The sequence below is a fragment of the Elephas maximus genome, chromosome 9 (genome assembly GCF_024166365.1).
Source record: "Elephas maximus indicus isolate mEleMax1 chromosome 9, mEleMax1 primary haplotype, whole genome shotgun sequence".
NCBI classification, from domain to species: Eukaryota; Metazoa; Chordata; class Mammalia; order Proboscidea; family Elephantidae; genus Elephas; species Elephas maximus.
The window spans coordinates 91,287,565-91,301,853 of record NC_064827.1 but is presented as its reverse complement, the minus strand read 5'-3'; the positions used below and the strand labels follow the sequence as shown (position 1 = coordinate 91,301,853).

The 14,289-nt window shown below is 40.9% G+C and overlaps 1 protein-coding gene across 6 annotated transcripts in view; it reads left to right on the top strand.

Annotated features, from left to right (window-relative positions):
- The window catches only part of NMRK1 (nicotinamide riboside kinase 1), a 44,549-nt gene that overhangs the window by 2,341 nt on the left and 27,919 nt on the right, over positions 1–14,289 (top strand). For all 6 annotated transcript variants that reach the window (XR_007518580.1, XR_007518581.1, XM_049895216.1 and 3 more), the window contains exon 2: positions 10,438–10,500. Coding sequence is in view for 4 of the 6 variants with exons in the window: in XM_049895216.1 (XP_049751173.1) it covers positions 10,472–10,500 (29 nt within the window). In the remaining 2 variants the exon portion in view is untranslated. The remainder of the gene's footprint in view (positions 1–10,437; positions 10,501–14,289) is intronic.

The window sequence follows — 14,289 nt, the reverse complement described above, 5'->3', positions numbered from 1 at the left end:
CATTCGATGGCAGCTTACAATCATGAAAAACAGACTCGATAGCACATTTTACTTAGGATTTTTTTTTAAAGTAATGAAACTATTCATTTTGAGTTTCTTTTTAACTGCCCCGTGCAAACATTCATCTATGAGTTGGAATCAACTCCCTGGCAATGGGTTTGGTTTTGGGTTTTGACACAAATGTTCTCTTCTGCTGAGGAAAGCTTTGCATGTATTGGAAGAATAAACTACATAAACATTCGGCAGAATTGAAGTTGGCACATACTCCTAGTGAAAGGCTACCCTGTATTGATGAGGCTGGAAAGTTCAGATGCTTTTCTCCCTGAGGATATCAGATGATTTACAGTTTGTAGTTGATATCGAGTTGATAAAATTGGTATCTGCTACTGCTATCATTTGGGGCCTCAAAACTCTTTTTACTTTTTTTTTTAACAGCTTCCACATTTACCATTTAGTGACATTGATTGCATTCTTCCAGTCGTGCAACCATTCTCACCGCCTTTTCTGACTTGTACCTCCCCAATTGACATAAATTCACTGCTCCCTAAGGTTCCTATGTAAACTTTCTGTTGTCAGTTTGATCCCATACAGATAATTCTTAAAAGAGCATAGTGTTCACAGTAGACATTTTTTACTACTTGAGCTAAACTATTGTTTGGTTTTAAGAAGACTTTAGGGGATATTTTTGGTTTAAGGTTTGAAGATTATTTGAGGGCAAGAGTTTCAGGGTTCATCGAACCTTCATGGCTCTGCAAAGTCTAGAGTCCATGGGAATTTGAAGTTCTGTTCTGCATTTTCCACCTTTTCATCAGCGTTCTGCCGTAGAATCTTTGATCAAAATGTTCAGTAATGGTAGCTGGGCACCATCCATTTCTTCAGTTATTATGGCAAAAGAAGCAGTTGTTCATGGAGGCAATTAGCCACACATTCCGTATCCTCCTGTTCCTGACTCTCCTCCTTCCTCTGTTGCTCCAGGTAAGTAGAGACCAGTTGTGTCTTGAATGGCTCCTTGCAAGCTTTTAAGACTCCAGGCACTATGCCATGAAGTAGGAGGAAGAACAGAAGCACTAAACATGTTGTTATGTCAATTAACTGGAATGTCCCATGAAACCATGACCCTAAACCTCCAAACCAAGGAACCAAATCCCCGAGGTGTTTGGTTGTACATAAGCAGCCTCAGCAGCTACTCTTTTTTTTTTGGGGGGGGGGGGGAGCGCTTCTTGTAAGTCTATCTATCACACAATTTTTGCCAATTCAACTTTTTACAGGTTGTCTTAGTCATCTAGTGCTGTTATAACATAAATATCTCAGTTGGATGGCTTTAACAAAGAGAAATTTATTCTCTCTCAGTCTGGTAGGCCAGAAGTTCGAATTCAGGGTACCAGCTCCAGAGGAAGGCTTTCTTTCTCTGTCAGCTCTGGAAGAAGGGCCTTGTCATCAATCTTCCCTAGGTCTAGGAGTTTCTCCACACAGGAAGCCCAGGCCCAAAAGACACGCTCTGCTCCCGCCGCAGCATTCTTGGTGGTATGAGGCCCCCAAGTCTCTCTGCTCACTTCCCTCTTTTGTATCTCAAAAGAGATTGACTTAAAACAAAACCTAATCATACAGATTTAGTCCTGCCTCATTAACATAACTGCCTTTAGTCCTGTTTCATTAACATCACAGAGGTAGGATTTGCAACACATAGGAAAATCACATCAGATGACAGAATGGTGGACAATCACACAATACTGGGAATCATAGCGTAGCCAAGTTGACACATTTTGGGGGACACAGTTCAATTCATAACACAGGTATACAACTTACTGACAGCAATGACAATAATCAGCTGTGCAACCCCACCCTTAATCAATGAGATATTTCCATCACTGTTAAGACCCCCTTTCCCCCTTCCTCCCACTCCTGGTAACCACTAATAAACTTGGGTCTCTATACATTTGCCTTTTCATATAAGTGAGGTCGTACAATATTTGTCCTTTCGTGATTTCTTTATTTTACTCAGCATAATGTCTTCCAGCTCCATCCATATTGTAGTGTATCAAGACTTTATTTCTCCTACTGTCTGGGTAGTATTCCATTGTATGTATGTACCACATTTTGTTGATCCATTCATCTGTTGATGGGCATATAGGTTGTTTCTACCTTTTGGCTATTGTGAAGAGTACTATAATGAACACTGGTGTATACAAGTATGTGTTTGAGTCTCTGCTTTCAAGTCTTTTGGGCGTACACCTAGGACTGGAATTGCTGGGTCAGATGGTAGTTCTATTTTTAGTTTTTTGGGGAACTGCCACACTGTCTTCCACAATGGCTGTACCATTTTGTGTTCCTACCAGCTATGAGTAAAGTTTCCATTTTCCCCACATCCTTGCCAACATTTTTTTTTTTAATCTTAACCACCCTAGTGGGAGTGAAATGGTATGTCATTGTGGTTTTGATTTGCATCTCTCTGATGGCTAATGACGCTGAGCGTCTTTTCATGTGTTTGGTGGCCATTGGGACGTCCTGTTTGGTGAAATGTCTTTTCAGGTCTTTTGCCCATTTTGTGATTGGGTTATTTGTCTTTCTGTTGTTAAATTGTCAAAGTTTTATATATATTTAAAGATATTCTCCCGGACAGTAGCTTGTGTTTTGACTTTTTTGGTAAAGTCTTCTGATGAACAAAAGCTTTTAATGTTTCTGAGATCCCTTTTATTTATTTTGTCTTTTGCTATTTGTACATTTATTATATTTAATAATCCGTTGTTAAAAGCTAGGCCTGACAGTGTTGCCACTGCTTTTTCCTCTAAGAATTTTATGGTTTTAGTTTGCACATTTAGGTCCTTCATACATGTTGAATTTGTTTTTGTGTATGGTGTGAGACATGGATTCAGTTTCATTTTTCTGTATAAGGAAATCAAATTTTCCCAGCACTTTTGTTGAAGAGACTCTTCTTTCCCCTGTTAAGTGGACTTAGCACCCTTGTCAAAAATCAGCTGACCATAAATATATGGGTATATTTCTAGACTCTCAATTCTGTTCCATTGGTCTATTTGTCTATTTGTTATACCAATACCAGTACCGGGCTGTTCTGATTACTGTGGCTGTATAGTATGTTTTAAAATCAGGAAGTGTGACTCCTCCTACTTTATTCTTCTCTTTCAACATTGTTTAGCTATTAGGGGCCTCTTACCATTCCATATAAAGTTGAGGATTGGTTTTTCTATTTCTGTAAAGAAGTCTGTTGGAATTTTGATCCAGATTGCATTGAATCTTGAGATCATTTTGGACAGTATTGACATCTTAACGGTGTTAAGTCTTCCAATCCATGAACATGGTACATCTATTCCATTTATTAAATCTTCTTTAATCACTTTCAGCAGTGTTTTATAGTTTTCATTGTCTAAGTCCTTCACATCCCTAGTTATGAAGTTTATTCCTAGGTATTTTATTCTCTTAGATGCTATCGTAAATGGAATTGTTACCCTAATTTCCCTTTTAGATTTCTCATTGCTGGTGTATAGAAACCTAACTAATTTTTTTTGGTGACCTTGTAACCCGCAACTTTGCTAAATTCCTCTATTAGCTCTAAAAGTTTTCTTGCAGACTCTTTAGGGGGGCCTAGCAAGTCTTGACTGCAAGCTTTTTAAATTTGATTTTAAAATAATCCTCAAAGAGGGCAACACGCAGTCAAATAATAGAATGTGGTTGGAAGTCGACAACGTCCGGCCTGAACGTGGAGCTCACCTGAAGCTGCCCTGTGCATCCAACACTGTTTTTGAAATAAATGGCCTCAGGGGTCCCCCCTCTCACCCTATCCCCTCAGACCTGCCACATTTCTTCTGCTTGTCCCAATTCCCCACCCTTCCCACCACACTGTCCCCTGCTCATTGTGCTGAGTTGCACCCAGCACTTTACTCAAGCATTGTCTTGGACTAGCCAATACTGCTGTAACTGAATTAAGCTAAAAGATTAGAGGGGAGGGTGTCTTTGGTGGTAAAAACTTGCATTTGATATGGGAGTTCCCTCCGAAGGCTGAGGGATTTTATAAGTAGGTTCTTGACTCCACCTCACTCCTGGCTTCTAAGTGAGGAGAGTTTCCAGATGCATAACCCCCTCCAGCCTATTTCAGCGCCCCAGCAACACCAACTTGTTATTTATGTGCTATGTAATTGATGCAGTATCTTCACATGTGTGCACAGATGTGGTAGGAAGGGCGGGACCAGTAGTCCTTTCCATTCAATGGACACAGCAAATATATGCCATCAACAAAAACAAAACAAAACCATATACATTGTGGTAAAGTTGATTTCTACTCGTAGTGACCCTATAGGACAGAGTAGAACTGCCGCATCGGGTTTCCAAGCGGTAACCTTTATGGAAGCAGACTCCCACAGCCTTCTCCCATGGAGCGCCTGGTCAGTTTGAATTGCTGACCTTTCGGTTAGCGGCCAAATGCTTTAACCACTGTGCCACCAGGGCTGTTTGCCCCATCAGTAGTAATGGCATCAGTAGTGCATGCCAGCGTGGCAATTAAGCCAGCCCATGTGCAACATCCTTTCTTTATTCTTGGTAATAAAGTGCTTTTTAGCAGCTTGGGGTATCAGAAAGAAGTTAAACTTGCTTGGTTTTAGTTTCATTTCTGGCTTTTCCACTTACTAGCTCAAAAAAAAAAAAAAAAATTTTTTTTTTTTTTTTTTTTAGCTCAGTAAACTTGGGCAAGTCACTCTAGCCTCTGGGCCAGTTTTCATATCTGCAAAATGAAGGTGTGGACTACATGATCTCTAAGGTTACACTTCTCTGTCTTGAGAGTTTTTATTCCTGAAAGCTATTCAAAAATAGGAGGGCCTGGGGTGGAGAATGACAAAGTGTTATGAATTTTTTTTTAAGTTTTGATCATTAACCTGCTACTATCTACTGATAACATATAAGAGAAAGGACATTTATCACCAGAACAATTAAGGATATCTCAGTACAAAGGGCTGCCTTTCCCTTCCCAAGAAACAACAGTTAGCAGCCTGGCACTGACCTATCAAAAATAAGAATAGAACCCTGATAGAATGTGAGAAGAATGTGGAACAGATCCTCAAATTTCTAAAAAAAACCAGACCAACTGGCCTTGTTGAGACTGGAGGACTTCCCCAGACTATTGCCCTGAGATACTCTTCAAGCCTTCAAACTGAAACTAACCCCTGAAGTTAGTTACCTTGTAGCTAAATAACAAATTGGCTGAAAAAATACGGAATATCACCCCCTAAGTACTGCGGTCCTTTAAAAAAATCACCTATATGAGCCCAAATGGCAAACAAAGATGAGAATGTAAGGGGGTAGGGAAACCAGATTAATGGAAATGCAACCAGAACGGAAATGATGAGAATGCTCACTCTGTTAAAACTAAAATCATATGAAGCCAACAGTAAAAATTGAGTAGAGTTTATTTAATATATGATTTGCAAATCAGGTAACATTTTGACTGTAGGACAAAAATGTTCTGAAGATGAGAGAACCCCCAAATCACTTTTATACCAAATCTTATCAGCAGTGCCATGGAAAAAAGGGTGAGGACAGAACTGATAAACAAATTTGTGGTCAGGAGGGATTTTCATACAGCATCGTCCTGAACAATTAAAATAATTACTGATTTGCCCTAAATATAGCTCCCAGTCTTGACGCAGTGGTTAAGAGCTCAGCTGCTAACCAAAAGGTTGGCAGTTGGAATCCACCAGCCACTGCTTTGAAACCCTGTGGAGCAGCTCTGTTCTATAGGGTTACTATGAATCGACTTGACAGCAACAGGTTTGGTTTTTGGTTTTCTGACCTTTTGAGTCTATTTCCCAAAGTGACTGAATTTTTCAAAAGAGCACAATGCCCAAAGCAAAACTATCTTACTAGTTTTTTTGACCATTGTTTGACTCAAAAGTGGCTTTTAGGAACCAGTTTTTCTGAGGCTCAAGGTTCAGAAGGACACCTAAGGACAATGGCCTAGATGGATTACCCGAGCTTTCTTTAAAGCTGAAAATCTTGATTCTGGGAGAATTAAAACAGTTTCTCAGCACTTTGTGAACAATGTAACCAATGTCACGGAATGACTTGTATAGAAATCATTGAATGAGAACTTAAACTGCTGTGTAAACCTTCACCAAAAGCACAGTAAAACATTATTTAAAAAAAATAAAAAGAAGAATAGGGTAAAATAACTGTCAAATACAGAAAAATTACTACCTAAAAATTGATTCTACAGTATTCCTAGCATGCAGTTCTTTCCTTGATACACACTGGCAATTTGGACAGAGATACACGTTCAACAGTACACCACGAAGTGGAACTTCGATTCCAACTTGTTCTGATATTTTATTTTTTTCACAGTCATTATCAAATTCTTGTCTTACATAGACTTGTTAATGAAAATGGAACCGAACCTTAAACTATTTCACTCAATTTGGAATATTCTGGATAAACTGAGAAGCAACCAAGGAATAATAGCCCTCTCACTACCAGGCTCTTCTCCTCACCACAGCCCCACCCTCTACCTCTGTGGCTACTACATATCCAAGATTGCACAGCTGGCATCCCTGGTCATCCAACCCAGAGAAATCAGGATTAAAGGCGGTAGTGTCAGTCCAGGGTACCCTTCAGGAGCCACTATTCTAAGGTTCCCATGAGCTGAGCTCACCTTTTCACTTAAAGATCTGAAAATATTCCATCAAAAATAACTACGCAACTGCTTTGGTGAGTCTTAGGGGACCATGTGTGAAACTGCCACTCACCCCCTAGAGCAGAGGTCAGCAAACAAAGGCTATCTGCCTGTTCTTCTGTGGGTTGCAAGGATAGTTTTTAAGGATGAACGGTTGGCAATCAATTGCATGATAAACCAGTGGCCATTGAGTCAATTCTAACTCGTGTGTTGGTTTGTTCCATAGGGTTTTCAGTGGCTAATTTTTGGGGAGTAGATCACCAGACCTTTCTCCCAGTGTACCTCTAGATGGACTCGAACCTCCAACCTGTTGGTTAGCAGCCAAGCTCTATAACTGTTTGCAGTCAAGATGCCTTGATAATCACTGGTGATTGAAATGCAAAAGTTGGAAACAAGTATCTATAGTTGGAAAATATGGCCTTAGTGATAGAAATGATGCTGGAGATCACCTGATAGAATTTTGCAAGACCAATGACTTATTGATTACAAATACCCTTTTTCACTAACATAAACAGTGAGTGTACACATGGACCTCACTCAGTAGAATGCGCAGGAATCAGATCAACTACATCTGTGGAAAGAGATGATGGAGACGTTCAGTATCATCAGTCAGAACAAGGCCAGGGGCCAACTATGGAACAGACCATCAATTGCTCATATGCAAGTTCAAGTTGAAGCTGAAGAAAATTAAACAAGCCCACAAGAGCAAAAATATGACCTTAAGTATATCCCAACTAAATTTAGAGACCATCTCAAGAATAGATCTGATGCATTGAACACTAATGAATGAAGACCAGATAAGTTGTGGGATGACATCAAGGACATCGTACATGAAGAAAACAAAAGGTCATTAAAGAGACAGGAAAGAATGAAAAGACAAACATAGATGTCAGAAGAGACTCTGAAACTTGCTGTTTAATGTAGAGTAGCTAAAGCAAATAGAAGAAATGATGAAGTAAAAGACCTGAACAGAAGATTTCAAAGAGCAGCTTGAGAAGACAAAGTATTAAAATGAAACATGCGAAGACCTGGAGTTAGAAAACTAAAAGAGAAGAACACACTCAGCATTTCTCAAGTTGAAAGAACTGAAGGAAAAAATTCAGGCTTCAAATTGTAATAGTAAAGGATTCCATGGGCAAAATACTGAACGACACAGGAAGCATCAAAAGAAGATGGAAGGAACACACACAGTTGCTGTACCAAAAAGAACTGGTCGATGTTCAGCCACTTCAGGAGATACCATATGATCAAGAACCAGTGGTACAGAAGGAAGAAGTCCAAGCTGCATTGGAGGTAATGGCGAAAAACAAGGCTCCAGGAATTGACGGAATACCAATTTAGACGTTTCAGCGAATGGACACAATGCTGGAAGTGCTCACTTGTCCATGTCAAGAAATTTGGAAGAGAGAGCTACCTGGCCAACCGACTGGAAGAGATATATATCTTTGGATCTGCCAAAGAGCAGTGATCCAATGGAGTGCGGAAATTACTAAATGATATCATTAATATCGCACACAAGTAAAATTTTGCTGAAGATAATTCAAAAACAATTGCAGCAGTACATCAACTGGAAAATGCCAGTATTCAAGCTGGATTCATAAGAAGATGTGGAATGAGGGATATCATTGTTGATGTCAGATGGATCCTGGCTGAAGGCAGAGAATACCAGAAAGATGTTTACCTGTATTTTATTGACTATGCAAAGGCATTTGACTGTGTGGATCATAACAAATTATGGATAATATTATGAAGAATGGGAATTCCAGAACACTTAATAGTGCTCATGGGGAACCTGTCCATAGATCAAGAGGCAGCCATTGGAACAGAACAAGGGTTTAAATTCAAGAAAGGTGTGCATCAGGGTTGTACCCTTTTGCCATACTTATTCAATCTGTATGCTGAGCAAATAATCTGAGAAGCCAGCCTATGTGAAGAATGTAGCATCAGGATCGGAGGAAGACTCATTAACTACCTGCAATATGCAGGTGACGCAGCATTTTTGCTGAAAGTGAAGAGGACTTGAAGCATTACTGGTGAAGATGAAAGACTGCAGCCTTCAGTGTGGATTACACCTCATCATAAAGAAAACAAAAATCCTCACAACTGGATGAATAAGCAACATCGTGATAGATGAAGAAAATACTGAAGTTCTCAAGGATTTCGTTTTACTTGAATCCACAGTCAACACCCATGGAAACGGCAATCAAGAAATCAAAAGACGCATTGCATTGGGCAAATCTGCCGCAAAAGACCACTTTGAAGTGTTGAAAAAGAAATATGTCGATTTGAGGACTAATGTGCACCTGACCCAAGCCATTGTATTTTTAGCCACCTCATAGCCATGTGAAAGCGGGGCAATGGGTAAGACTGAAGAAGAATTGATGCCTTTGAATTACAGTGTTGACAAAAATATTGAATATACCACGAACTGCCAGAATGAACAAATCTGTCTTGGAAGAAGTACAACCAGAATGCTCCTCAGAAGCAAGGATGGCAAGAATTTATCTCACTTTGGACACGTTATCAGGAGGGACTAGTCCCTGGAGAAAGACATCATGGTAGAGACCCAGTGAAAAAGAGGAGGACCCTCAACAAGATGAATTGACACAGTGGCTGCAACAATGGGCTCAAATTTTGAGGATGGCGCAGGACCGGGCAGTGTTTCATTCTGTCGTATATGGAGTCACTATGAGTCGGAACCAACTGGACAGTACCTAACAACAACATGTAATTGTTATTGATTTTGCCCTGATAACCTGATTTTAATAACCCTGATTTTGCCCCTTGGACAGCAAAATTTCAAATATGTACTGGCTGATCTATTTCTGAAAAGATTTGCCTACTCTGGCTGTAGTAGAGTCCTGGTGGTGCAGTGGTTAAGAGCTCAGCTGCTAACTAAAATGTCAGCAGTTCAGATCTACCAGCTACTCCTTGGAAGCCCTATGGAGCCGTTCTACTCTGTCCTGTAGGGTCACTATGAGTCAGAATTGACTCGACAGCAACAGGTTACCCTGGTCTTGTTGTTGGGTGTCAACCAGTCTATTTTCAATTCTTAGCAACCCCATGTGACAGAGTAGAACTGCCCCATAGGGTTTTCTAGGCTGTAGTTTTTACAGAAACAGATCACTAGGTCTTTCTTTTTGGGTGGGTTCAAACTGGCAACCTTTCAGTTAGTAGCTCAGCACTTAAATGTTGCCACCAGGGCTCTTGACGTGGGCCTTTGACCTAGACTTTTCAGGGAGGAAATGGTACCCTTAAAGGGAATTAAGTGTCCTTTTGCCTCTGGCAAACATTGACTTTCTTCCTCTTTCAGAAGGGGAGAAAGAGAGGTCAGCCCAGAGAGTTCACCAGTCCCAGGAGTAATGTTTCATATCAAGATGATTGAACTTTGCAGGTGAAATGTGACGGGGCTCAAGGGATATGAAACTCTCTGGACCGTGCTGTGGCCTAGCAACTCTGCCCCGCCCTTGAAAAAGACACATTCAGAGGCATATGCTTGGCCATGGGTCCCTTTAGCTCATTTGACATCGGTTTACATGCTCTAAGCACGCAGCAGCTATTGGCACTTCGCGGTAGAGTGTTGCACAGAGAAACCTGACCAGTGTGAAGACTTCCATGGCATGTTGATAATCCAGGGGTGGCATAAGTGAGGGATGACTGTCGTCATTTCCCCCGAGCTGTCCTTCCTAACTTATGACTGTTTATTTTACCACTTTAGACATCTTAATGATAAGCTTTCATTTTTTTTTTTTTTTTGTTTCAAGGAAATTTTAGGAAGACGTGACTTTCAAGCTAATTATGAAAACATTTGTCATTGGAATCAGTGGGTGAGTAAGTTTGCTGTAAGCAGTGGGTGAAGACACTCAGGATGTTCAAACGGGTGTTTTCATGTGGACATGGTTGGGGAAGGAGAAGCAATGGGAAGGATTTCTGAAGCCTGGGGAAGAGTAGGCCACAGTGGAATATCAAACAGTGGAGTTCTGGCTACATAGACACCAACAGGAGATGGAAGAGTCGAAATAGGAGGGTAACAGACTTTGTCTGCTTCACCATTTATTTTCTGGAGCTAACACCAGAGGCTAGGTCTGATCAGAGATAATTTGGTTTGGGATGATTTATCATTCACTTTCTTTTTTATCTGGGTGTTCCTCCCAGACAGTGGGAGGAGTTATGGAGGAGAACATCTACTAATTCTTTCCTGTGAGGCCCAGCTGTGGACACGTGGAATAGAGAACAACCTCAGTCCACTCCTTTCTCCCATACTTAGGGGACCATATCTCCCAGGCTACCTGAGCTAGTCTTTGTTGCCCTGGCAAATTGTTAATTTACCCCTTTCCCTCTCAGAAGTGTTCTAAATTACGTGGTCACCCTGCCTATGTACGAGATGTGGACGTGCAAATAAGATCAGCAACAACTAAGAAGGACATTATTTGTTTTGCTACCAGATTGTTTTCCTCTTTTCTGAGTGCATTCACCTTAAAACCAAAAACCAAACCTGTTGCCATCAAGTCAATTCCAACTCATGGTGATCCCGTGTGTTGCAGAGTAGAACTATGCTCCATTGGGTTTCCTTAGCTATAATTTTAAAAGAAGCAATTCACCAGGCCTTTCTTCACAGCAGTGCTGGGTGGGTTTAAACCACTAACCTTTAGGTTAATAGTCCAGGGTAACCATTTACACTCCTAGGGACCTGCATTCACATTATGCGTGGCCTGATTATTAAAATATTTGAGACTATTTAAAAGTTCGTAACTTTAGGGAGAGCACTGTATTGTATTACATTAAGGTTTGGTTTTTTACTGTAGTACATCATCAGTTAGAAGTAAATTGAATGTCAGAACTCTGCCTTGCCTTGCCTCCCATCTGATCAAAACCAAATCTGTTCAGTTTTTCTTTGTTGTACCTCTCTTGCCCATCCCTTCCTTTCCATACTCATTGCCACGATCCTAATTCAGGTACTCATTCCCAAATTCCAGTCTCCTGCTCATCTTTTCTACTCACCTGTACCATTTTAATCTTAATACAAAACATTTTTAATCATTTCTCTCACCTGCTGATCACTCTTCAGGGGTTCTTAATTTAGATTGAAATCTGAATGACCTGGTGCATAAGGGACGTCTATAAATAACAAAAGAAATTTATTAGCTTCAAGGGTAGGCAGACTTCAGGAAGAGTTTGATTCAGGATCTCAGTGATATCACCAAAAACTCAGTTCTATCTCTTCTTTCTGTCTTCCTCTATTTGGATTTGTCCTACAATTGTCTCTCCTTTTGTTCACAAGTGGCTACCTGCAGCTTCCAGGAGTTCAGAGCCTGCCACCAGGGGAATAGAAAAAAGTGCTTGTCTTCCTTAGGTCACAGGTCTCCCTTTGATTGGACCAGCTTATGTCACATACCTAGTCATTGTGGCAGAATGGATTGCATTGATTGGTTTAGGCCAGTAGGACTCTGCTCTGGAGTTGACATTGGGGTCAGTCCCAACCAGAACTCAAAGAAAAGGGTGGAACCTGGGGAGGCAACTACAAAGTCCCCTGCAGACGCAACCCAGCTTTCATTCTGCATGTGTGTGTATAAAATTTCCCTCTCTTCAATATTCTAATACAGTACTCTATATCTAGAAACATGTCTCATGCTTTCTTGCTATGTGCTATAGGTACTACCCATAACTGACGAAGTGTCCTCCCCACTGTCTCTTCATTGGTGTATTAGTTACCTAGAGCTGCTGCAACAAAAAATACCACGAGTGATAGCTTTGAAGGACAGAAATTTATTTTCTCACAGTTGGGAGGCTAGAAGTCCAAATCAGGGTATCAGCTCTAGAGAAAGATCCTTCTTTGTCTCTTTCAGCTTCTAGTATCTGCTGACAATCCTCAGTGTTCCAGGGCTTGTAGATGCATCTTCCTCTGTCATCACGTGACATTTTCTTTCCCCTGTGTGTGTGTCTGTGTAAAATGGCGTGAGGGCTCTATCTGACCTCTGACTTCACAAGGGGGAAGGAGAATCAAGATCAACAGCCCAAGGCAGATTCCTATGAGGCAGGAGGTCAGATGGGCCTGCTATCTCTGCCATCTTTACCAATCCTGACACCAACCATCCCTCCCACAGTGAAACTCCCAGGTGAAAGTTTACAGAGCAAATTAGTTTCTCGTTCAAAAATTTATACACAAATTGTCTAGTGACATTGGTTGCAGCCCCTGCAGTTTGCCAGCCTGTATGTTGGAAGAATACAATCCAATCATTGACAGTTAGCAAGTGCCTTGATAGCAGTTCCCTTGAAAACTCTGCCAGACTCAGCTGAAGTGGCCTCTCTTCCTTCTTTCCTTCCTCCCTCCAGACTCACTGTGTTGTATCTTTCTTGTGTAATTTCCACTTGCTGCCCTATGAAATCATGATTCAACTGAGACTACAAGGAATAGTAGAAATTCTAGAAGGGTTCAACACATACCCATAAACCTCCTGAAAATGTTGTGCATGTGTGAAAATGTTCATTTTTCTGGGGAAACCGTTTATAACCCTCATCAGATTCTCAGAGTTCCATGATGCAAAAAAGTCGAAGATCCACGGGCTTTGGAGTTAGATTTTGTATCCCACCTCCATCACTTACTAGGTGTTACCTTGGGCAAGTTTTATTGGTATGCAACTTTTGAATCCTTCTTTTCCTCAGCTGGAAATGGGAATATGATATCTACATGTTGCACAATGGGTTCTCCACTTGTGGGAATTATTACAGACAGCCTTTTTAACTTTTCTTTAGCCCATTATCAGATTCCAAGCACAAGAAGCCCTCCTATGACCTGACATATAAAAATAAACAGGCCCGGAGTCATAAATTTATTTGGGTATTGTGAACTAAAAAGGAAGTGGCACTGAAGTAGTCCCCATTTTCCTTCCCTACATCCTTGGATAGAACATACCCCTGTCCGGGCCTTCTTCCCCTCTAGTTGGATAGCCCACCCCAGGGTAATGAGTGTCCAGAAGGAGAAGGGTTAAGTAAGAAGGTGTCCCCTGAACAGAATGGTTGCGTTGTATGAATGGATCTTAGGCTCAGACTTGTTAAGTGTTTCTTCCCCTTTCTCCTGTCTACCCAAACTGAAGCACCTTCTACCTGGTCCATTTCCCCCAAGGCTGTTACTCCCCCCTAAAAATAGGATACTTATTTCTTATTGGCTCCAGCTAAGTCAGTGGGGAGAGATCTAATTACTGTGGGATCAATGCATGGTCTTACAAAAGAGGTAAGTCAGAAAGATGACACGTTGTCTAGCCAGGTTGCTCAGACCAAAACAAACTTACCCCTGTTTTGCTATCTATTTCTAACCAAAACTCATTACCTAAACTATGGACATTCAGTATGGATTATAGATATTTTTTTTTTAATAACTTTTATTAAGCTTCAAGTGAACGTTTACAAATCCAATCAGTCTGTCACATATAAGTTTACATACATCTCACTCCCTACTCCCACTTGCTCTCCCCCTCTTGAGTCAGCCCTTTCAGTCTCTCCTTTCTTGACAATTTTGCCGGCTTCCCTCTCTCTCTATCCTCCCATCCCCCCCCCCCGACAAGAGTTGCCAACACAATCTCAAGTGTCCACCTGATATAATTAGCTCACTCTTCATC